The sequence below is a fragment of the Barbatula barbatula genome (assembly GCF_947034865.1).
Source record: "Barbatula barbatula genome assembly, chromosome: 20".
Classification (NCBI taxonomy): Eukaryota; Metazoa; Chordata; class Actinopteri; order Cypriniformes; family Nemacheilidae; genus Barbatula; species Barbatula barbatula.
Window position 1 is genome coordinate 20,931,672 of NC_136783.1, and position 24,192 is coordinate 20,955,863.

At 39.8% G+C, this 24,192-nt stretch overlaps 2 protein-coding genes across 4 annotated transcripts in view; both read right to left on the reverse strand.

The window, feature by feature from the left end:
* Positions 1–17,473, reverse strand: part of LOC306909360 (CLIP-associating protein 1-A) — a 35,745-nt gene extending 18,272 nt beyond the window's left edge. For both annotated transcript variants that reach the window (XM_079482967.1, XM_079482966.1), the window contains exons 1-11: positions 17,295–17,473; positions 14,797–15,271; positions 10,925–11,003; positions 10,572–10,675; positions 10,399–10,490; positions 10,239–10,314; positions 9,137–9,234; positions 8,834–8,898; positions 1,030–1,158; positions 876–952; positions 109–201 (exon numbers count right to left, since the gene is read on the reverse strand). In XM_079482967.1, the coding sequence (XP_079339093.1) occupies positions 109–201; positions 876–952; positions 1,030–1,158; positions 8,834–8,898; positions 9,137–9,234; positions 10,239–10,314; positions 10,399–10,490; positions 10,572–10,675; positions 10,925–11,003; positions 14,797–15,030 (1,047 nt within the window). In that variant the 5' untranslated portion in view covers positions 15,031–15,271; positions 17,295–17,473. The remainder of the gene's footprint in view (positions 1–108; positions 202–875; positions 953–1,029; positions 1,159–8,833; positions 8,899–9,136; positions 9,235–10,238; positions 10,315–10,398; positions 10,491–10,571; positions 10,676–10,924; positions 11,004–14,796; positions 15,272–17,294) is intronic.
* Positions 17,474–17,800: 327 nt separating this feature from the next.
* Positions 17,801–23,166, reverse strand: LOC306909637 (diamine oxidase [copper-containing]-like). 2 transcript variants are annotated; one of them, XR_013788101.1, is made up of 6 exons: positions 21,515–23,166; positions 21,158–21,446; positions 20,931–21,063; positions 20,241–20,506; positions 18,933–19,020; positions 17,801–18,765 (listed from the first exon to the last, which is right to left on the reverse strand). XR_013788101.1 is itself a non-coding variant. In XM_079483588.1 (5 exons), exons 1-5 carry the CDS (start codon positions 23,046–23,048, stop codon positions 18,713–18,715), a joined length of 2,259 nt encoding a protein of 752 aa, XP_079339714.1. In that variant the 5' UTR covers positions 23,049–23,144; the 3' UTR covers positions 18,543–18,712. The 2 variants fall into 2 exon arrangements, 1 of the variants encoding a protein (XP_079339714.1); XM_079483588.1 differs by lacking the exon at positions 18,933–19,020 and having other exon boundaries at positions 18,543–18,765; positions 20,257–20,506; positions 21,515–23,144.
* Positions 23,167–24,192: the final 1,026 nt, after the last annotated feature.

The window sequence follows — 24,192 nt, forward strand, 5'->3', positions numbered from 1 at the left end:
GAGTCATCTGACATTAAACACAAACCCAAACAAAACTATCAAGATATCAAATTAAACACTCATGCTAAACCAATCATAATCAAGTATTCCATCGGTGACATCACTCACAGCGACCACTCGCTGTTCCCAGTCGTGTTTATCATCTGAGAGAACTTCCCTGATCTTGTTCATGGAGTCCTCCAGCTCTCGACCGGAGTAAATCTGTGAAGAAACGACAGCGTCAGCAGATTCACTGCGAGGAAAATAAAGATCCAGATCTCACACTGGCATGTCTCCAGAGAACCCATCAGATCAACAGATCCGTCACATCCGTACTGAACGTCCAAACACACACCGAGTCTCTATCAGCTTCTGTTGAGGTTTCATTAAAACACAAACACGTTTACTTTAAACTTCACGATGCGAGGGACATCTTTTGTGTGGACCCCCTTCCTCTTCATGTATAACATTTGGCTGTGTAAAATAAATAATAAGTGTGATATTGTAAATAATTGCCTCGAATAAGAGTAACGTTGGATGTATACATTTTCATGACTTTAAGCTTGACCTCATGTACATCTCATCAGAAATCCTTGTTTTCTATCTGTAGAAGTGTCTGCTCTTCCACCGTGTAAATAGCAATCCGCTGTGGCTCTTAGAGGGAATGGAAGATGACTCTCTGATTGGTTTATTTCACGTTACGCCCATCACTCATTAAAAGAAACGGGACGACCCGTTCAGACCATGCGCGCCGACCGTTTTCTAGCCGTTAAACTAGCAAATTTTGATTCGGACACGTCTTGAGTACACCTGCGACGTGCGCTTTAAACCACATGCTTAGATCATGAAACTAGTGCCCCAGAAGTGCACTTCATACAAATCCAAACCATAATGACCTGTACGGCAGGCACGTCTTCAAAGGCACGGAGGAAATCTTCTTCATCGACAGCTCCAGCGCCAGAACCTTCTTTACCTGAACACCAGAGAATCAGTCGTGTCAGAGAACATGAAATCCATCAGAAACACGCAGACTGACGGACGGATCTTCACCTGAGCTCTTAGTGCCGGAGGCGGAGCTCGGCCGCCGCGTAGATCCCGTCCGGCGAACCGACGACGCTCCTTTAGATGAAGACGAGGAACGTCCTCCGTCCACAGAATCATCATCATCAAGGTTTTTATCTGAAAACAATCACAGTGGAACCAATAAAAATGCATCTTGGGATAGTTGGGATAAACCCGTATGCGTCTTTTCATTGGAACACAACGGAAGATATTTTGAGAAATGTTTTTTTTCGACGTTCTTCAAAATATCTTCTTTTGTGTTCTGATGATTCTCAAACATTTCATTTTTGTGCGAAGTCTCTGCTATCTGCGCTGATAAGAAAACACATGAGATGGAAAGGAACGTGATGTTTGTGTTGTTATTCGCACGTGTCGCTTTAAGAGACATCTCTCGTCTCATCCGTGTCACATTGCTCAGGAAACCCCGCGTGGACGGATGATTCCCTCCCGAGCGGCTCATGTGAGACACCGGCACTGAAATCTGCCAGACCGGCGATCAATCGCTTTGAATTATTTATAAACACACACACATTCATCATGACCGCTCTCCCACAATCAATCACCCTTCAAACACACAAACCTTACGCTGTTTCATATAATCAAGATTACACACTAACCCAGATCTTAAAGGGACAGTTTACACAAACCTGAGCAAGTTCTGTATTTCTTCTGCACAACACAAAAGAAGATATTTTGAAGAATGTTGATCATCAAACAAAACTGAACTCCATTGTATGAACACCACAGTGTTCCGCTGAAGAAAGACTCTTATATACATACATATGTATCTTTGGATGAACTGTCCCTTTAAGCTTTTACTTCGAGGGGACAGTAGATGATTTTACTATTCGTTCGCCATACATGTACACACACACACGTGCAGCATTTAATCAAAGCCTTTAGATTTCACACACAGTGCAGAAAGACACGGAGCCGCTCATTCACAAACACCAAAAACACAAAGTAACGAAACACACAACACTCGTGTGTGACCACTGACCACCAGACCAACGCGCCGCCCGCTCACATCCCCCCGTGACCTGCTCATGCTGTCTCTCTCTCTCTCTCTCTCTGTGTGTGTGTTCATGCGGTGTAAAGTCAGACTCTTACAGGCACAGATGCGGCGACACACCAGCTTCCTCAACATATCGTCACGCTTTCCCACGCTGCCTCATTCTGATACAGCATCAGCCGGCGACCCCTCCCTGCTCCTCTGTGTGTATGTGTGACCGAGCACCGATAAAGCCCCGCCCCACACTTCACCGGTTGGAGGAGAGCTTAGGGGAGGGGCCACACATGTTCATGGATACAAGCGTGCTGCTGCTGCATACTGCATACTGAAGCGTGCCTCAAGGTCATGGGTTCACATCTCAGGGAACAAAAACACCGATTCAATATATATATCCTGAATACAGTCTGTCTCTTTGGATAAAATCATCTGCTGATTGTATAAAAAAATCATTTTTATGACAATAAAAGAGACATCTGTGTGTGATCCAAACCATCAGCTGCTGACCGTGACTGTGCTGCAATCACACAATTGATGATGTCATCACATCCTGCCTGATGATGTCATCACCTCACACTTACATCAGCCCCTTTTAATGATACGGAGGATGTTATGTGTCGAAACATGACACAAGCATGTACTCAATGTAACTGCTCAACTTTCATATAAATACTTATTACACGGCTCGTTGGAACGCTTGATTCTGATTGGCCAGTCACAACATTTGCAGGTTTTTTATTCCCAAAAACAACCGCCTCACGTCGGGTCCTGTCAGTGCTTATTTCCACGATATTGAAAATATCATGTGATATTTTAACAGAGAAAATGTGGAACAACATCCGCAGTGAGATGCTGTCGACTGGTTTCATGAGATTTACATCCCGTTAGTTTCTAAAGCGGTTAGCAGATGTCAAATGATGTTTTCTCTCTACAGAGAAAAAGTGCCTAATAAAGTTTATTTATATAATACAGTTCTTTTCAACTGCTAACAATCCTGAAACCACATCTTTAACACTCATCACACAAAACTGTGAATCACTTTTCATTGCTTTCAGACAAAATGCTTTAAGTGACCACATTTGTCAAAGTTCACAAATACTTTTGTCATTTATACTCTATCAAATGATTTCAAAATGGTTAAAAACACATTCAAACAGAATGATGACACATTTCATGCATTTCTGCAGTGATATTTTAAAACAAATTGTACGTATATATCGTATATTAAATATTTTATCATTATTGAGTACACAAGCAGAAAATGAAATAAAATGATTCTTTCCTGAAGGTTTTATGCCCACCATTTACATGACTAGAGAACCCTCACAGTTATTTACAATGAACGAACAACTACACGTGTTGACATTTTATCTTTATATCTTTTATTTTTTAACAATGATTATCATAGCAACCCTGGAGGATTGCTCTCAGGATTTCCCTTCATGTTTTTTCACAGTTGACTGTATTTGTTGGTTCTATATTCAAATTGAAGCCTTTCAGATTCCATTCTTTACAGTACATTCAATAAAGTGAAAAGTGCTTATTCTATATAAAATACTGATTCATTCAAACTTCAAAAAAAGTCCATAGTTTCTTTAATACTCCCTGTTAGTGTTTTGTAGGTCAGTGTGTTATGAATGAAATGGATGTTTTCTGAATGAGAATTGTTGCAAGTGTTATGTTGCAATGAGCTTATTTTGAGACGTATATATGTATATATATTTGAGACCGAGTGAGGTTTGGAGGTGAGATGACGGTCATGTTGGTAATGAAGACTGTGTGAAGAGTTTTGAAAATGTGGCTTCAGGATTGAACAATGCTTGTTAGCAAGTAAAGCAAACTGTAAAACGCCCAATTTCAGCCCTGTGGCCAATGTAGAGCTTCTTATTCTGACGTGTGTGTGTGTGTGTGTGCGTCTGTACGTGTGTGTGTGTACGTGCATTAGGTGTGTATATCACCACCTATTGTATTATTGCTCTTTTATGAAATATCGCTTATTGCTCCCCGAACTCTGTGTAAGTTGCTTTGGATAAAAGCATCTGCTAAATGACTAAATGTAAATGTGTGTGTATGTGTGCCTATGTGCGTACATTTATGTGTGTGTCCATGCATGTGTGTGTGTTCACCTGTGCATTTGTTTGTGCGCGTGTACATGCATGTGTGTGCGCCTGTACGTGTGAATCCAATAAACAGAAATGAATGTCATTGAGCAAAGAAAAACTTTCTTACATCTCATCTGTGTCTCAGATATTTATCCTGAGACAAATGTCTCCGTCAACAATGTGTAAAAAATCTGTATTCAATATTATTGAAGATCTCAATTTGAACTCAAACATTTCTCATTAAATTTACTCAAATGCAGATTATTTCACCTCTACAGTCAGTTTAGGCCTCCCTTTCAACAATTACACTTTCATTTGATTCTCACTTTATTTCTTCAATTAGCAATAAGGAGAATAATCTGATAGTTGAATAAAAAACTAAACGGAGAATCCGTTCTTCTGAAAATGAACTTAGTCGTGTGGATCAGAGAGTATCAAATATTCCTCATGATCAATTCTGCACAGCTCTTCAGACGTCTGAGTCAGGTTGAGATCACACATTCACAGGATCATCCAAACCAAAATACCCCAAAACTAAATAATGCAATGAGATCACCGGCTGCTGTTAAATCACACAATGCAGAATAACAAACAAACAGATGTGCCTGCGACGCTCCGGCTCAACACACGGAGAGATGCTTACACAGATCTTACCGTCTCCTGCTGTCATGATGAAGATCTGCTGGAGTACAGATGCTGTCGACTCCACTGCAGATACTCCCACTACACTGACCTCACGCTCCAGTTTAAAGAAACACCTCACACCACCAAAACCACTTGGAAAGCAGATGTTACCATCAAACAAACTGAAGGCATTCAACTTCAGACTCAACTGTGTGACGTGTGAAGCTGTGCAGTTCTATTTTTAGAGTCTGAAAATCAAGTAAATGACAGACGGACAGGTGCGAAATACCGTGTTAAGCGTTATATATTTAATGCTCAACGTAGAATGCATCTGTGTTTGAACGCACATATATTTCTCTATGTACAGGTGCAATGTACTGAAGAACATGAATGAGTTTCTCTCATGAGACGTCATTTAACATCAAACAAAAGAGAGAAATCTGGTGAGAACATTCCACCTGCCACTGAAAACAAACACACAGAAGCACAAACACACACACAAACATGTGCAGACAAACAAACACACACAAATACACAGAAGCGCGAACACAAACACACAAACATGTGCAGACAAACAAACACACACAAATACACAGAAGCACAAACACACACACAAACATGTGCAGACAAACAAACACACACAAATACACAGAAGCGCGAACACAAACACACAAACATGTGCAGACAAACAAACACACACAAATACACAGAAGCACAAACACACACACAAACATGTGCAGACAAACAAACACACACAAATACACAGAAGCACAAACACAAACACACACACAAACATGTGCAGACAAACAAACACACACAAATACACACAGAAGCGCGAACACAAACACACAAACATGTGCAGACAAACAAACACACACAAATACACACAGAAGCACATCATTATCATTATTTAATGATAATTTTAAATCTAATTTATTTTTTATTTTCGCCTTGTTGTGCAAGCACTGTTGAGCTTGTGCAGAGGCTGCAGTTTTTGCCAGAGGGGAACTGGAATCCCCTGGTTAGGCCTGGTTTCCCTCCGAGGTTTTTTTTCTCCTCCAATGGAGTTTTGGGTTCCTCGCCACCGTTTGCATACTGTTTTGCACTGTTTTGCCTGGCCGGGGGGGCTGCTAGAATTTGGTAGTCTTATTTAATTAACACTGCATATAGGAATTTATTGTGTGTCTGATATTTGACCTGTGTTTTGAATTTAACCTTTTATGTTTTACTTATAGTAATTTTTTCTTGTACAGCTGCTTTGTAACAATGAAAATTGTAAAAAGCGCTATATAAATAAAGCTGACTTGACTTGACTAGAAGCGCGAACACAAACACACAAACATGTGCAGACAAACAAACACACACAAATACACAGAAGCACAAACACACACACAAACATGTGCAGACAAACAAACACACACAAATACACACAGAAGCACAAACACACACACAAACATGTGCAGACAAACAAACACACACAAATACACACAGAAGCGCGAACACAAACACACAAACATGTGCAGACAAACAAACACACACAAATACACAGAAGCACAAACACACACACAAACATGTGCAGACAAACAAACACACACAAATACACAGAAAAGCAAACACAAACACACAAACATGTGCAGACAAACAAACACACACAAATACACACAGAAGCACAAACACACACACAAACATGTGCAGACAAACAAACACACACAAATACACAGAAGCACAAACACAAACACACACACAAACATGTGCAGACAAACAAACACACACAAATACACACAGAAGCGCGAACACAAACACACAAACATGTATAGACAAACAAACACACACAAATACACAGAAGCGCAAACACAAACACACAAACATGTGCAGACAAACAAACACACACAAATACACACAGAAGCACAAACACACACACAAACATGTGCAGACAAACAAACACACACAAATACACAGAAGCACAAACACAAACACACACACAAACATGTGCAGACAAACAAACACACACAAATACACACAGAAGCGCGAACACAAACACACAAACATGTATAGACAAACAAACACACACAAATACACAGAAGCACAAACACACACACAAACATGTGCAGACAAACAAACACACACAAATACACAGAAGCACAAACACACACACAAACATGTGCAGACAAACAAACACACACAAATACACACAGAAGCGCGAACACAAACACACAAACATGTGCAGACAAACAAACACACACAAATACACACAGAAGCACATCATTATCATTATTTAATGATAATTTTAAATCTAATTTATTTTTTATTTTCGCCTTGTTGTGCAAGCACTGTTGAGCTTGTGCAGAGGCTGCAGTTTTTGCCAGAGGGGAACTGGAATCCCCTGGTTAGGCCTGGTTTCCCTCCGAGGTTTTTTTTCTCCTCCAATGGAGTTTTGGGTTCCTCGCCACCGTTTGCATACTGTTTTGCACTGTTTTGCCTGGCCGGGGGGGCTGCTAGAATTTGGTAGTCTTATTTAATTAACACTGCATATAGGAATTTATTGTGTGTCTGATATTTGACCTGTGTTTTGAATTTAACCTTTTATGTTTTACTTATAGTAATTTTTTCTTGTACAGCTGCTTTGTAACAATGAAAATTGTAAAAAGCGCTATATAAATAAAGCTGACTTGACTTGACTAGAAGCGCGAACACAAACACACAAACATGTGCAGACAAACAAACACACACAAATACACAGAAGCACAAACACACACACAAACATGTGCAGACAAACAAACACACACAAATACACACAGAAGCACAAACACACACACAAACATGTGCAGACAAACAAACACACACAAATACACACAGAAGCGCGAACACAAACACACAAACATGTGCAGACAAACAAACACACACAAATACACAGAAGCACAAACACACACACAAACATGTGCAGACAAACAAACACACACAAATACACAGAAAAGCAAACACAAACACACAAACATGTGCAGACAAACAAACACACACAAATACACACAGAAGCACAAACACACACACAAACATGTGCAGACAAACAAACACACACAAATACACAGAAGCACAAACACAAACACACACACAAACATGTGCAGACAAACAAACACACACAAATACACACAGAAGCGCGAACACAAACACACAAACATGTATAGACAAACAAACACACACAAATACACAGAAGCGCAAACACAAACACACAAACATGTGCAGACAAACAAACACACACAAATACACACAGAAGCACAAACACACACACAAACATGTGCAGACAAACAAACACACACAAATACACAGAAGCACAAACACAAACACACACACAAACATGTGCAGACAAACAAACACACACAAATACACACAGAAGCGCGAACACAAACACACAAACATGTATAGACAAACAAACACACACAAATACACAGAAGCACAAACACACACACAAACATGTGCAGACAAACAAACACACACAAATACACAGAAGCACAAACACACACACAAACATGTGCAGACAAACAAACACACACAAATACACACGGAAGCGCAAACACACAAATGCACAACATACACAAACATGTGCAAATAAACAAATACACACGGAAGCGCACACACTTGCACAAATACACCTAAAACATGAGCAGACAAACAAACACTCGCACAAATAGACACGGAAGCGCACACACAAATGCACACACAACCGTGACACACACAAACACACAGAAGCGCACAAACATGCACACAAAAACACACGCACAAACAAACACACACACACAGAAATGCGCACAAATACACACGGAAGCGCACACTCAAACACGCGCACACACACACACACAGAAACTGGAGCGGTGACAAAACAATGAGCTCACCGGCGACACAAAGACACAGCGGCTTTGAGCAGAAACATCTCGTGTTCTGAAACTTCATACAACACCTGAAGACTGACTTTCATCTGTTACCACGGCAACAAGAAACGATTTACATCCCACAGCTTCTCATTAGAGTCCCGCGTATAGAGAAGATGAAGACATTCCCTCACCTGCAAACGGAATCATATTCCCAGTCCTCGAAACTTCATCAAACCTCCTGAAAATCAAATTCAACCTGAAACGACCAGACGCAGAAAAATGTTTCTTTAAATGTCACAAATAAAGTCAAAAGAGCCAAACAAGAAAACACAGCAGACAGCGCTGAAACAATTCAACAGTGCACTCATTCACAAACTAACATTTACAATAGTAACTTATAGTTGATTAATATGTAAATAACGTATTAAACATATTACATTGAAGTATTAAAACGATTGTTTGTTATGATGTGTTATATGTAGAAGGTATTTTACCGTGATTGTGGAAGACCCTTTTTCCCCAGATCCATGCGAACTCTCTCTCCCACATGTCTGTAAATCTCCACCAGACAACTCATGGCACCGTCTCGAACCTGCAGATAATCATTTCTACATTCAGCTATTGATTCATACAGACGTTGCCCTCGCCCCACTCCTCTCCCTTGTCCTTGCCCTCTTTTATAACATATGGTCATGCGATTGAAAAGAAACTTAACACCTGAGTGTGCTTCCTAGATGGGAATCAGCTGTGATTTATATATTTGCATAACTTCAATAAGCTTTTTCTCATTAGCAATGGAATCAAATACAGGGAATATATTTGTGTTTCAATTCACAATACGAACAGCTGTTCACTTTGACTTTAGCTTATATAAGTTATGTTTAGAACATGATGTTATCTGTTCTGACATACAGTGTGAAAGCATTTGTAAATTTGGCTGTAAAATTACATTGTTTTGTTATTGGTTGAGCTTGTGTGTAAAAGAAGTTCAAGCAATTTAAATTTGTGTTAACTGTATGCATTTTGTGTCATAGCAACAAGAAATGTGTTAATCGTATAGCCTACAAAGACGGATGTTGTGCTAACCGTGTTAAGAGTTTAGGAAACTTGTTAAATGTAATGAAAAAACTGTCATAGCGATTGTAAAAAACTGTAAATAATCTCAAGGAAAGAAATGGGCATTTGACAGACTAATATGCAAATATATCCTATGGTGCGAAGGCAAAAATGTAGAAATAAAACGAACAATGAAGATAAATCTCTCTTATGCTATCTTAAATGATATATATAAATATTAATAATATAAAACTATGTCATATTAACAGTTTGGTATGTCACACCATAGGAAACGTTTACGATTATCAACTACCTGAATTTGTTTATCTGTGCCTATAATTATACAAAACAAAAAGGGTGATTATACATAAATACATGAATATATTTTGAAAAGTGATAGCATGTACATTGTGATGAATGCATTTTGACGCAGTTTCTGTTCTCGCAGGCAGATGGCGCCCAAGACCACAGCATTACAACCCCATGGCACTTCCTGAAGAGAACACAACTGTACATGTGGACAGTCACGTGATCTCTTACCTGACTCGTGGGGTCTCCCAACAGATGACAAATATGAGGAACGATCTTGCTAAGAGTTAAACCTTGAGCTCCATATCTGCAAGTCATAAGAGAGAGAGAGTAAATCTTTCCGAAAATGCTCAGAATGAAATAATGTGTGTATTTGATATATGGTACATACACATTAAGAGTTGAAATAAGACAAAAGCAAACAGCTTCTCTGGTCCGACTGTTTTTGTGTTTGAATCCCACCAGCATTCGGTCCCATACATACTGTCAACAAAAGTTTATTCATCAGTTTTGGGCAGAATTTAAAGGGAATTGTAAACATGAAGCATGAGGGACATGTGTTACCTGTGGATTGGCCGATTGATCCATCAGTTTTAACAGCAGCGTCTGCGCTTGGTCTCGCACCTGATCTTTAGAGTCCCCTAAACGGTCTATTAAACTGGGAAGAACTGAAAGACACAAAAAATATCTTCAATTTAAAGTGAAAAATATTATCCGTGTCCGTATTGCTTTAAAAATCAACAAAATAATGAAAATGATTAATCCAACACAAAAACAATTAAAATAAATAAACATGCCAATACAAGGCAGCTTAACATACAATAGATGTTATTTACATTATATACATTAAGGTTAGGAAAAGTTTGCAAGCGTAAATGTTAGAAAACTATTTCAACGGTCATTAAAAAAGACTTTACCTGTTCCTATTTGTGTTTTAAAGCGGTCCTGTAATCTTGTTATTAATGCAGACATTATATCCATCCCTAGTAAAGCCACCTTAAAAAGACAAAAAATACATTTAAAATGTTATATTTTTACAAAAATTACAATAATTAAAATAGAAACATTTAAAATGACATTTCAATTGTAAAACAGTCCTCTAAACTGTGCAGAATGCAAATCCCAGCAGCAAAGGATTCTGGGTAATGGCCAGGTTCTGTGTTTTCTTGACAAATATTCACAAAATGAAGAGGTTTTTCTGCAAAGTAATCCCTGGTATGTTCAAAAGCAAACACATTAAACTAGTCGAGCAAGAAAATATCAGCTAGAAATCAGTGTTTGTAAACGTGAAGAGTTTACCATCTGTGTGAATGTGAGTGTGAGTTGATGAAGCCACAGACGCTTCGCCCTCCTCCATCTTTCCTTGTCTGGGGGTGACTGGACCGATCAGTGAGCGTGTAGCGAGATCAGTCCTGCTGACACCTGACCAACACAACCAGCATCACCAGAACTCTTGTGTTCAGGCTTTGGTGCAATTTTTGGAACCCCAACACTCACAAGAGTGAAACACAAAGAGAAACCGGCTCAGTGGCGCCATCTAGTGTCAGTGGCAACTAAACACAACTTCCCCGCTCACACCGATAAAAAGACATCAGTACATTCAAACACAATGTATATCGTATTGATCTTTTCCTTCACATCCAGCCATTACACACTGAAGCTTGTTGTGTAAATAATAATACATTTCACTTGGTTGAAACTAAACTATGCACATGTGCCGGATGTGATGTTAGAAATGTCTTGTAAGTGCATTAAATATTTGATACATATTTGAAGAGTTTGATTCCAAAATGAGATTATTCTGTTTTTAAAATGTATCAGAAATCATGTTTTTATTACGTCGACATGTTTCTGTATTTATTGTGTTATTACAGCTTAAATCAAAACAAACCGACTGCAGTTTGATTGATATTCACCGGAATACGCAGTAAAAAAACATGATTTTAAAACTGACATTTCTGAACCAAACTCTTCATTTATAGTCACATAAGATGTGTTCAATAGTGTAAGTCGTCTGGCAACTGTTTTTATTCATATTTGTCTTATTATTATTTAATGAATCTCTCTCTCTCTCTCTCTCTCTGTCTCTCTCTCTCTCTCTCTCTCTCTCTCTCTCTCTCTCTGTCTCTCTCTCTCTCTCTCTCTCTCTCTCTCTCTCTCTCTCTGTCTCTCTGCCTCTCTCTCTGCCTCTCTCTCTCTCTCTCTCTCTCTCTCTGTCTGTCTCTCTCTCTCTCTCTCTGTCTGTCTCTGTCTCTCTCTCTCTCTCTCTGTGAGTGGTAAAATAAGACGGGTCCGGGTCGCAGTGGGACCCCTCACTGTCCTCATTACAGAGTGGGGTGATCACTCTCTCTGGACTCCACTGGGTTTCCAGGCCGTGTGTGGGACGAGATCTCTGATTGGTTCTCTGATCTCAGATCGTTTCTAAGCAGTCCTATGTTTATTAAAGGACCCCAGAGATGAAGAAGAACTCTTCTCCATCACAGCTAATGTTATTTGTGTTTTATAAACTATATAAAGCATCTGTCTCTGAGTGTCTCAGTCTATAAGACATTCATCACATCTCTCTCTCATCAGTACCGATGCTCGAGCTCGACCTCCTATCCAACCCCCACATAGACTAGTACTGCAGCTGATACTGCACACACACACACACACACACACACTCTGGCAACTTGCTTTTACATTGAAACAATAAATAATCAGTTTTAATCATCGCTCAGATTTCTGCAGATATGTTTAGTGTCGACTCACACCCACACAAAATAGCCTATCTGTCCTTAAATAGACAAACTATACCAACAACTGACAAGAAAATCGATCAAACCAAAAACAGACCTGAACTCAACAGCCTTTTAAAAAAATGGCCAAACCCATCCTGGATGTGATTCTGTATGGGGGTCCAAAATGTGGCAGGTTGAGTTCGTACACGTGGGATGGGATAGTTGACTCAAATCTCAAAAGTCTGTCACACTAACACACAGGCACTGAATATTTCATGAACACATTGAACGCTTTAGTGTTTGATCAATGCATCCCTGTAATGTGGGAGGAATCCGTTACACCCGCTGAACACGTCATACAGACACGTAACAATGCCGTTACTGTTGCTCTCATCGCAGCATCTGAAAAAACACACCAATAATCAAATCCTGAAAAATTAGTACAGACATTTTAATGCCCATTTTCTTCGTAAGCAACTTTTTGTGCACGTTTCGGGATGTATAAGAAACACACTTAGCATAAAATGTGCACATCACCGAATGAACATTCTTTAAGGATGACCACCATACGTGCCTTTTTTCTCGGATAGAATTTCAGATGTGTCCTCGGGAGGTCACGTTTGTCTGTTGCATATACTGTACGTCCTCAAGGTTTATTATTTCAGGTTTTATTTCATTATCGTTATATTTCAATGAAACTACAATAATAATATAATATGTTTTAAAAGAAACAAACCTTAAAATATTTTACAATGTTGTTTAACTGAAATGCGACCGCCTCAATGACATATGTGGTGGACAAGCGCGACCACCGGAGGATGCTCCCGAAATCCTGACCAGGACGTGTCCGGGAAAAAGGGCACGTATGGTCACCTCACTTTAAAGTCCCAGTGAAATAAAAAATGACAAAGCCTGTTTTTTCATGAAATATTGCAGCGTTTGATCAATGTGGGTCAATGTGGGTCTTTTTAAAATGTGTGTGCCCTCATAATCTTTAGTTCAAATCTGAAAATGCACTTCCGTCCTGTAGCGACTATCGCAGGTTGATTTAAAAATGCAACAGCTGTTTTATACATCCAATCAAATCGCAGAGAAAGCACTGCTTTTCTCACTCGGAAATACAGAAGTAAAAACGATAGCAACTTCCCGTTCGAGGGGACTTCAAGAATGAAAACGTTCTCTTGAAGGATGTAAAGTTACCATTACATAGCAACACCTGGTAACCACATACAACTGTCATTGTTTTAAATATAAAATCAAATGTAAAACTCTAGTGGTTTTAAAAGTGTCTCTACAGTTACAGTATGTTTGGTTTTGTTATAGACGTCACAAGTTTAATTTTGCCTCTCAAATTTCCAAACAAACAGCTGCGATGACAGATGCTGTATAATCATTTATAACATGTTTAACACTGCAGTACAAATGTTAGAGAACGTTCAAAACATTCACACAGCGCTGAGACAGACAACCACGCTTTAAAACTTGAATACTATATACAACACTTCATAAATCCAAAGGTGCCGAATGTGTTTTCTAGCTACATTTCTGGGAAGGATTTAAAAAAACTCCATCACGTCTAGACAGCAATCCGCCTTTAACACTCAAGTACAGAAATAAAATGTGTAGTTTACGGACATAAGTTATGTTTTGGGTTTAATACAAACTGCCTGTCGCCCTAAAACGCTGCCTGTGAATTTATAAGGCACTCAAACCAGAAGCATTTCTTCAGCTTTAAGAAAGAGCAACTTCAGCTCAGATTAAACCCTGGACTCTGATGACAGAGACGAGAGCCCATGAATCCATTTCTGAAATGATCACAAACACTCTTTATCATCATCTCTGTCATTTCTGAGCATGAGTCATCAGCTTTACCTTTGTTTGGTAAGGCACACTGAACAGTCAAACGGCCCCGAATAACTGGACACAAATATTGATGTCAGATGAATGACTTGCTTTGTTATATTGTGTAAAACATTCAATGTGCAGGTACAGTACCAAATAGTCAATAAGAATGGATGTGTAGAACTACTTCCCTGTTCCACCGATTTCTTTCCTGTGTAGAAACTCACCTTGAAATTGCTTGAGTTGACCCATGAAGTGGCCAGACTGTCCACCATCCGGTCCAACATGGTCTGATCCTGTTCCAAATCATGTGACTTGTGTCGGTCCAGGATGTACTCGATGATTTCTGGTCCCACCTGAAACCGACGCCCAACCTCCTTCTGCGTGACCTGTGCGACGATGTACTCCATGTTGGGCTCCATGTCCTTGTTGAGTTGGACCAGCGATGGACGACAGCACATATAAACCCTGTCCCGTGAAGATGTGTCGTGAATGGTCGGACGGGGTTAATCCGGAGGTTGTATCCAGAGGGGATGCGAGAGGACGCTGCGAGTACGAATGCGCTCCTGAAGCATGTGTTGACTGGAAGATGTTTTGACGAACTGATGCGGGATTGATGATATTAACCCTTCGGCTGTGAAGTCACATCACTGGTCCAGACCGTCATTCTGAGGTGTCTCTCCACACAAATTCACTTCAGTGCTGCAGTAAAACATACATCATTAGTATATAAATGATATATATCATTAGTATTGTAAAAACAATTGTTAAAAGTATACAAAAGTCCAAAGTTGAAATGAAACATAATTTAAAGAGGAAATATGTTGTGATTTATAAGGTCCAACTTTGGTTTATGTAGTGACCAACAACAAGTTTACGTACATACACGGTGTAAAAACACTTTCTTGGTATTGTTACCTCACTTCTTGACTGACTCTCAAATGATTCGTTCGGCGATTCATCCGTCTAATCCCCTCCTTTCTCTCAGCCTACTCTGAGCTGATTGGTCAGATGGTCTAGTCTGCTGTGATTGGTCTGCCGCGTACAGTGTCGTAAACGGAACGTAGCCGGGCGTTACACCGAGCGACGCAAATCTGACCCGGAACTGAAACTAGAGCGACAGACGACTCGTTGGCGTGCTTCAGAGTGGAATCCCGAGCCAAAAGCTTTGTTATTCGTTCACTTTCGGCTTTACAACCTGTCAGACTGCTCACATTCACACACAGCAACATTACACACCGCATTCAATGTAGTTTTAAGGACTTTTTAATAGTTACTCTTTAATTTCAGTAAAGTTAACATTATTTCTATAGCGCTTTTACAATTTTCATTGTTACAAAGCAGCTGTACAAGAAAACATTGACTATGCAAGTCAAAACACAGGTCAAATATCAGACAGACTACGAATTCCTATATGCAGTGTTAATTAAATAAAACTATAATACAATAACTAGTAATTCATTACACCCAACACTGATGCACACTTTACAAAATACAGGGAGCCTGAGGTACGTGTGAAATGGAGATATACTTTAAAAACAAAGAACTCTTCTTGTAATCTATAGTTTAACCTCCATTATCCAATACTATGGTGTTTAAATGGTATTCACAGGACATGGTTTTCCATCTAGTGTGCTGAAACGGCATTAACTGTAGTATTTTGTGTAAGCTATTCGCGTGGAAATAAACAAGATTGTCCGTGTGGTCACACGTGCACTTAATAACGGCAGTATTTACAGACATTAATAAACATGAACGACGCAGCTGTCGCGATTGAGCATCTAACTTTAGCACGCTTTCATTTCACTCAGCAGTTGTGTAGCAGCTGTACGGACGGAGGTCAACAGCCGCGTTTATTCGGTCTTTAAGCACTAAAACTCTATGAAAACATTAGCAACAATGGCTAACTAGCGTCTCAATATCGTTGCTTGGTAACAGCGCCAGAACCGCGCGAGGCCGAGACACGCGTCTGAACTGTCGAGATGCTCGGGGTACTGTGACGTCACACACCGATCGGTCTGCGCAGCGCCGCACGAAGTGAAGTCAAATCCGCGCAGGACTCTCACAGTTTGACATTCTTTGATTTAAACTCTTGATTTAAACGGATCTGTCGACTAGCGGAGAGTTCGTGGAGAGAGTTACCCAGCATTTTGCATGTTTATTGATTCAAAATGACACTTGTACAATAATTGTGTGTGTATTTTTTTATTTTGTAACCGATGCAAACGCAACACAGTATAATGTGCATTAATGGTGCAGAGAGTGTAGCCTACTTGACACATATTATAACTGAACTTTTTTACCTCTTATAATAAAGAAAGTGATGCACGCGTGCTATAATAAAACTGTCTGTAAATGTGTGTATGCATAACACGCACTCACATCAGCTATGCTTTCATTAAAACTAGCGTAAAACGCCTAATACTCACTTAAACTGACCAATTTTACGCTGCATTAAATGATGCATGCAACTCTTATAAACCGATATCTGCTGTATAAACCTCTCAGATGCTCGGTGCATTGTAACAATCAAAGCTCATCGGCGTGATAGTTAATCGTGACATTTATAAACTGATTTGTTAAGAATGCACAAATGTATTAATGCATGCGGTGTGGCACACTATTACTGTACAATCCTCATTGATGGTGTTTGCTCATTGATCGTCAGCTCATCGGAAGGTAACTAGTGATAAAGCTGATAGCGCTCGGGTGATGTCGCACGTACCTGTCTGTCATTCCGCTAAAAGTCCTCTGCACGGGCGCCGTTTCCCGGAGGAGGATGATCGGTTGATCTTTGAAGGAAACAGCAGATCTCTCCGCCCATGGTGCGGCTTCAAACGTACAAACAGCACTGCGCATGCGCGAACAACGCGCCACCTCCTGTCTGCAACACTCAATGCAGATAGACCGCCATCTGCTGTTCACTTGACTTTATAGAGCAGATAAACTAGCACATATGATGTCAATATGATATTCATGTTTATCTAAGGTATAAGCACCTAATGTAGGCCTATTATAGCTCTTTTATGCTTATTTCAACCCGCACTCTTTGGATAAATGCTTCTGCTGACTCAATGTAAATGGATTGAACAATAGAAGCACATAAACAAATATATATATATGTGTGTCTTTTACTACAAAATCACATGTTTTCTGCCTCATAACGGGTCACATCTTTGGTTAAGCATTTGTCTATCAGTTTCTATTCAGTGCATTTATAACAGCAGGTCAAAAATCAAAAATCATCATTCATTGAAAAAACTCTAAACACAACAGATAATTTAACGTAACAATAATATTTAAGCATAACTTAAGCCAGCAAGAACTAAAACACTAATCTTTAAAAGAATAACAAACAAGAAACACAGAATTGAACATGCTGCAATGCATCTTGGGAACTTTCAAACTCTTGCAAGTTTTCTGATGCATGTTTGCCAAAAACTTGAGAATCCAAGTGTCCAGTCCACAAAATAATGTTTGTTAGAAACGCGGTTATGCAAATTTTGTTCAGTATATGCACAACAATAATTTGACTCCTTTAACTAAAAAGTTATATATTCAAGTTACTTATTTATCTTTGTAGAGAGAAAACTTTGCAAGTTGGATGTTTTTCCAGCGCAGAAACTCCTCACAAGTGTATGTGGTCTTATGCTGCATAATAAAGGTAAAGAATCGTCTGATGACATCTCTCTCTCTCTCTGACTGTCAGTATCCAAAACTGGTCTTCAGTGGGGCAATCCCCAACATATTAATAAGTCACGTTATTACTATAACCGTTTGTTTTCAAAAACAGGATCCTTAAATGCAACAATGACCTTCAAGCCTGCTCTGTGACATGGACTGTAAAGCAGAGGAATATAAAGTACAACTAACAGGTTGCTTCATTGCTATTCTTCTGTTGAGAAGAGGTTTCAAAAGAGCTTTAAGAGCCCTTCATACTGTTTCTCTTAAATAGAAATTCCTTGCAATATCTGAGAGGCTTTACTTGTTTTATTTGCAGCCAACATCCACTAAGGTGTCTGATTCAATGCAGAAGCTATTTTATAGGTAATGGTATACCTGGAAAAACACTACGATCTACACTAAGATCATCTGGGGTGTTCAGAGAGAAGACGAGATCTGGTTTGAGATCACAGCTCACAATCAGACGTCCGTCGCTTGGACTATACAGGATGCTGGTGGGTTAAAGATCTCTCCTGGTGAAGATGACACAAATAAATACTGCTAAAACAAACATGTCAAAGAAGCCAAAATGTTTATAACAAAGACAAAGACTGAGACAAGAACTTGTGAAGATTTAAAGAAGAAATATAAAAACTAAATAAAGGTTTGATCAACAAGCTGAAAGAATTTCAAGACTTACTGATGCTTTTAACTGTGTGGAGATTGTGTCTCCAAACTACTGTGTTGACAATTGACGCTATTGTATGAACACAAAACCAGAGAGACATCTCAAAATATCTTCTTTTGTGTCACTGAAGAAAGACTCCCATACAGATTTACAAACATATTAGAGAATAAATGTAATTTTGAGAATTTTCATTGTGATGATTTTAATAAGATCAAACATCTGTGGGCCTGAACGGGATTTCACTGCTTTGAGACTATAACATTAATCTCAGAAGTATTTTGGAAGTAAATAAAGAACATGACATGCATAAAGTAAAATCGCAATCACAATATCAATTATGAATTTGGTCATAATCCTACACCCCTAGGGATTTTAATATTGTTATAAAACTCATTCATGCCAGGGAAACATATAAACTACTCTCTAGAAAATTAACTTGTGTTTGTCTCCATTTCAATTTTAAAAATGCATGTGTCTTGATATCGATTATATCCATCTAGGTGGGTCCTGGATTGAAAAAGTTAAGAAACTCTGTCTGTATGGAGCCTTATGTACAGAAATAGTTTGTGTCCCCACACACAGATCTTGTTTTATAAGGATTCAGTTGTATTTTGATGCACGAGTCCTATATAATGATCGAAGAACAATAATCTGTTCTGCTGGACGGGACACTTTAACACACGCTGTAAAACCTAAACACACAAATGTGCGGTTTTGTTTTAAATATGATAATTACTTGACTTATACATGACAAAACAGATCTCCTGTAGGTTTCTAAGGGTGACGGCAGGTGAATTATGGTCTGTTCGCAGAGATTCCTGAAGTGAGATGTTTACAGGCCGTTCAGTTCACTGCTGTGATCCAGTAGCTCATCCTGAATCCTGGATGTTCTCCGCTGTATCCATGGATAGATGCCCTTACTATCAACTCCATCTCACCTCAGACAATGTGGTTACCACGCCAACCAATGTTAACCGCATCCACGGTTCAATTTTATTTAAAAACATGTATTAATCCCATTAAAACCTGCAAGTATTAGTTTACACCTTAATTACTGTTTCCAGACCAATCGTTTTGGGGATTTGATTTTATATTAAAGTATTATACAGCAGAAAACTCTTTTACTTTTGCTAAATAAACTTGATGCTCTTTTCGTTTCGGGAACATTTGTGACAATGTTGATCATTTAATAAACAGTGCACTGCATTATATGGAGGTAAATATTTTACTTGGTTAATATTTCATGTCACAAATTGAGGTTTTTCAAAATGTTATATACAGCACAAAATACGAGATTAAATAAAACCATTCTCTGTTTACACAACAGCGTATGTACCGTTGTAGAAGAAAGGCTCGTCTGTGACACAGTGACCTATGACCTCTGGAGTCCATCTCTGAACCTTCGGCTGACCATTTTCATCCGGCCGCACAATGACTGTGCTGCGGGAGGCGAGCGAGGGGTCTTCGTCAAAGAAGTTAAAGGGACGCAGGAAGAATCCCACCGTGTTTCCTGGAGTTGCTGTGTTGGGAATGTCCTCCGAGTGAGGAATGTGGATGAATCCCACCGTTACCCAGGCAACCAAATCCTGCAGGAAAACACATTACGTGTTAAATGTGTTTGTATACACTACAGTTTAAAACTTCAGAATCAAGTCAATTGGAAAAAAATCTTATTATTTTAAGACTCTTTTGATCTTCTTAAAAGTTGTGTTATAAAAATGGACGTGAATAATGAAGACAACACTGACAACACCAGCTTTTGTTGCTATTGCTGTGACATCACTTCCTGCTGCTTTTGGTTTTAGAACATTTGGAGTTAAATTAATCTGATTTATTATCACAGATTATCTGGAGGACCTAAAACGTTTTGAATATATTAAATAGTTGAAATACTGTATATAATCGTATAGAAACCTAATTAAAAATTAATTGTATTGCTTTTTCCGGTCACATGCTTTTTGAGGCTGAAAATGTCTAAATGTCATTCTCATGTTCATCTCATCGGTTTACCTGGTTCACAATATTCTCATTGTTGCGAATAAAATCCTCAAAGGACACGACAGGTTCCCAGGGGTCATTCTGTGTGTAGATGCTGCTGCTGGTGACCTCATTGTCCTTATGTCTGGTAACAGCTAACGGGTATCTGCAGTCACAAACCAAAAGACAAAGTTATACACACTCATTCAAAACACAAAACTCTACTAAGATCTCATAGAAAATAAATTGTTGTCGTTCACCTCGACCACGAAATACCATTTTCCTCCTTCCAGCCTCGTGGCAAAACACTGTTGGCGTGAGAGTTAAACTGGATCCGATAGCCCTTCTTATGTCCCCACTTGTTGTTTTGGTTCGGATTGTAGAAGTGCAGATATTTGGGAAAGTTTTCTCCAAATTGGAAAGCAGCGCTGCGTTCGGTTTGGTGCTGCGTCCGGTGAAGTTTGGACTGAAGGATGGTGTGTTCTGGGCTCCAGGGGTTAGTAAAGTTGACATATTTCAGCTCGATAGACTCAAAGCTGTTGTCCCTCCCTGATCAAACAGACCTAAAGCATTATACCGCAATCAAAATCACAATACAGATCTGTCACTAAACTTACCTGCAATGTCAAGGTCCACTTTGTAATGAATCAGGTGTGTGTGCAAGTTGCCGAGTACGTAGTTGTAAACCTTGGATCCGTAGTTTAGTCCGTTCTCCGTGAAGAACGTGGCATGGATGTACCCGGTGGCGCTCACCCTTGACTCCATGACACCATTCTGATAAAAGATGAAATCCCAGATGTAGTCATAGTTGTAGACGGTAGAAGTAGTTCTGATGACCAGAACGTGGTTTTCAAGACCTCCGAAAAAATTGTATCCCCCTTCGAAGTTGTTATCGAAATGTCTCCTCAGAGGAATACCTGTGGTCATTTCAAAGATACACAGAGCGTTTCTGTATCGTACAGGTTTGTCCGTGTCAAAGTAATGATGAAGATCCACAAATTGAGCAATTTCAGGACAATCGATTCCTGCAGCCAGCTCGTAATCTGACGCCCCCATCGCCCACCCGGAATCTATGTACTTGGTCTGCATGGCAGCTGGCGTATCTCCGGAGTAAAATGCGATGGCTTCCTGCAGACTGACTTCATAAGCGATTCTCTCTCCGTTGAAGCGTAAATCAAAGATCTGCAATCCGGCCAAAGAGCACACTCTGTACGCAAAAGACCATCCGGCATACTCCACAAAGTTCCCGTCCACCTGAAATCTGCGGCCTTGAGGTTCCACAAGCTGCGGTCCATGAATGTTTGTCTGCGTGTTCATGTGTCCTCTAGGCATGTAAGTGGAAAACGGATCTTCCTCGTCGTGCACGGGTAGCTTGTGTTTGTTGATCATGCCCTTGTCATACTTCTCCACGAGCTCATCCACGCTATCAAAATATTGACCGTTATACCACACCTTCTCCACCGTCCAGTTCTCAGGATCCAAATCCTTATGGTTAATGAGGATCTCAAAGCCCACGGGGTGCATATAAAAACCTTCCACAAACTTCTGCAACATGATCCACGTCCTCCTCTCGCCAGGCGCAAACCCACGGGGTGCGATGTCCGTGTACGTCAGACAGCGGTCGGTGCAGTTTCCGTATGTGAATCCGGTGCTCTCCTGCAGGATCTTATTGACTTTACTTGCAACTTTCTCCAAAATCGTATTCAGGTGCTCGTACTCCACGACAGTAACCGGCCTCGACTCGAAGCTGATCGGCCGGTCCCCTTTAAAAGTCTTCGCCTGATAGGAACTCGGGAAAGGCAGAGGACCGACAATGTACTCAGTCACGTTGGGTTTGGTCTGGTTGCCGAACTGCACAACCGCGCACGCCTGTCGCGGAGGTTTGGCCTGACCCCTGTCCAGTGCTCGCAGGGCCTCTTGTTTGCGAGGGACGTGAAGCAAAATAAGAAGAATGCTGTTCTTCATTAAAGACTTGTCGTAGGCTGAGGTGAGGCCCAGCTCGCTGCAGGAGTACAGGTAGTCTCTCACAGCGTACATCTCACGAGGATTGAGATCGGCGTACATCATGGCGCCGCGATGGGCCCACTCCCGAGCTTTTGATGAGGTGGTGGGCGCGGCCAGAGAAACCAAGAGTAGCGTCCAGAACCACATGGTGACCTATGCAAAGATAGAAATGAACAAACTTAACAAATGTCTCAGTTGTGATTTGGATGCCGGTGACCCTTTCTTCATACGTTGCTTACATCCATTAACAAATGAAAGATGACCTAATCACCCTGATGTGATCTGGACAATTTGGTTCATGGAACACACCTGTTGTTGATGATCAGTATATCTGGATTTAATTGGGATCATTGAAGCCTCACGTGTTATTTGGTAAGGCAGCATATATCTATAGCTTTCCAGTAGCTCAGTGGTAAGAGCATTGTGTTACCAATGCAAGGTTGTAGGTTTGGTCCCAGGGGATTGCACATATGTATAAATGAATAGGATAATGTTTTCGGGACAGCAAACTGAGGCGGGTACTTACTGATTTTAACTGCTGAATTGCATAATAAATAAAACGTTTTCGGTCTCATTTTATTCTTTATGTCTGTCTGGTTTTGTCCTGCATTATATTGATAAAATATAAAAATATAAAAAGTCAAAGTAAAGGTCACGCAAAGCTCAGTCAGACTCGCATCACACTTTCTGTGACAAAAACTGTTCACAATTTAAGTTTGAACATTTTAGATTTGGTATAGTGAATGAACAAAGAATCGTATTTTAATTACAATAAAAAATAAATCTTCACAGTTTATGATCTTATTTACTAACAGATATGAGTTACACTCTATGTTAACAATGCATTTTAAACTAATTTCTTATAATACACGCTTGGATAGCACGCGACCTTGGGTGTATAAACTCAAAAACACTTACATTTATATAAGCAGATAAAGGCACAGATATATTTCTTTATGTTCAATATAGATTAAAGTCGCAAAACAAGACATAGTACAGATAAACGAAAGTATATATAAAGGACACAAGCGCATTCAATTACAATGGGATTTAATCTGTAGGGGAAGTTGCTTTACTCTGCTGTGACGTAGTTTCCGACTCTTGTGAAAGTGGCTTCATAAGTGACAGGCATTACAACCCTGCCGTGGGTGGAACTTATCGTAAAGCTGCGTCTGTCTTCTGTCAGAGAGATATGAAGAACGCAATACTACTCTACAAGTACTCAAGATTCATTTAAGATTGACAGAAACTGCTTGTCAGGTATCTGACTTTTTTTACACTGTTAAACGTA

Excerpts from the sequence above, each read along its gene's own strand:
- LOC306909637 (XM_079483588.1), bottom strand. The coding sequence starts at position 23,048 with ATGTGGTTCTGGACGCTACTCTTGGTTTCTCTGGCCGCGCCCACCACC. Across the intron at positions 21,447-21,514 it reads AGTGGACCTTGACATTGCAG|GGAGGGACAACAGCTTTGAG; the intron begins GTAAGTTTAGTG and ends CTGTTTGATCAG. Across the intron at positions 21,064-21,157 it reads AATGGTATTTCGTGGTCGAG|ATACCCGTTAGCTGTTACCA; the intron begins GTGAACGACAAC and ends TTGTGACTGCAG.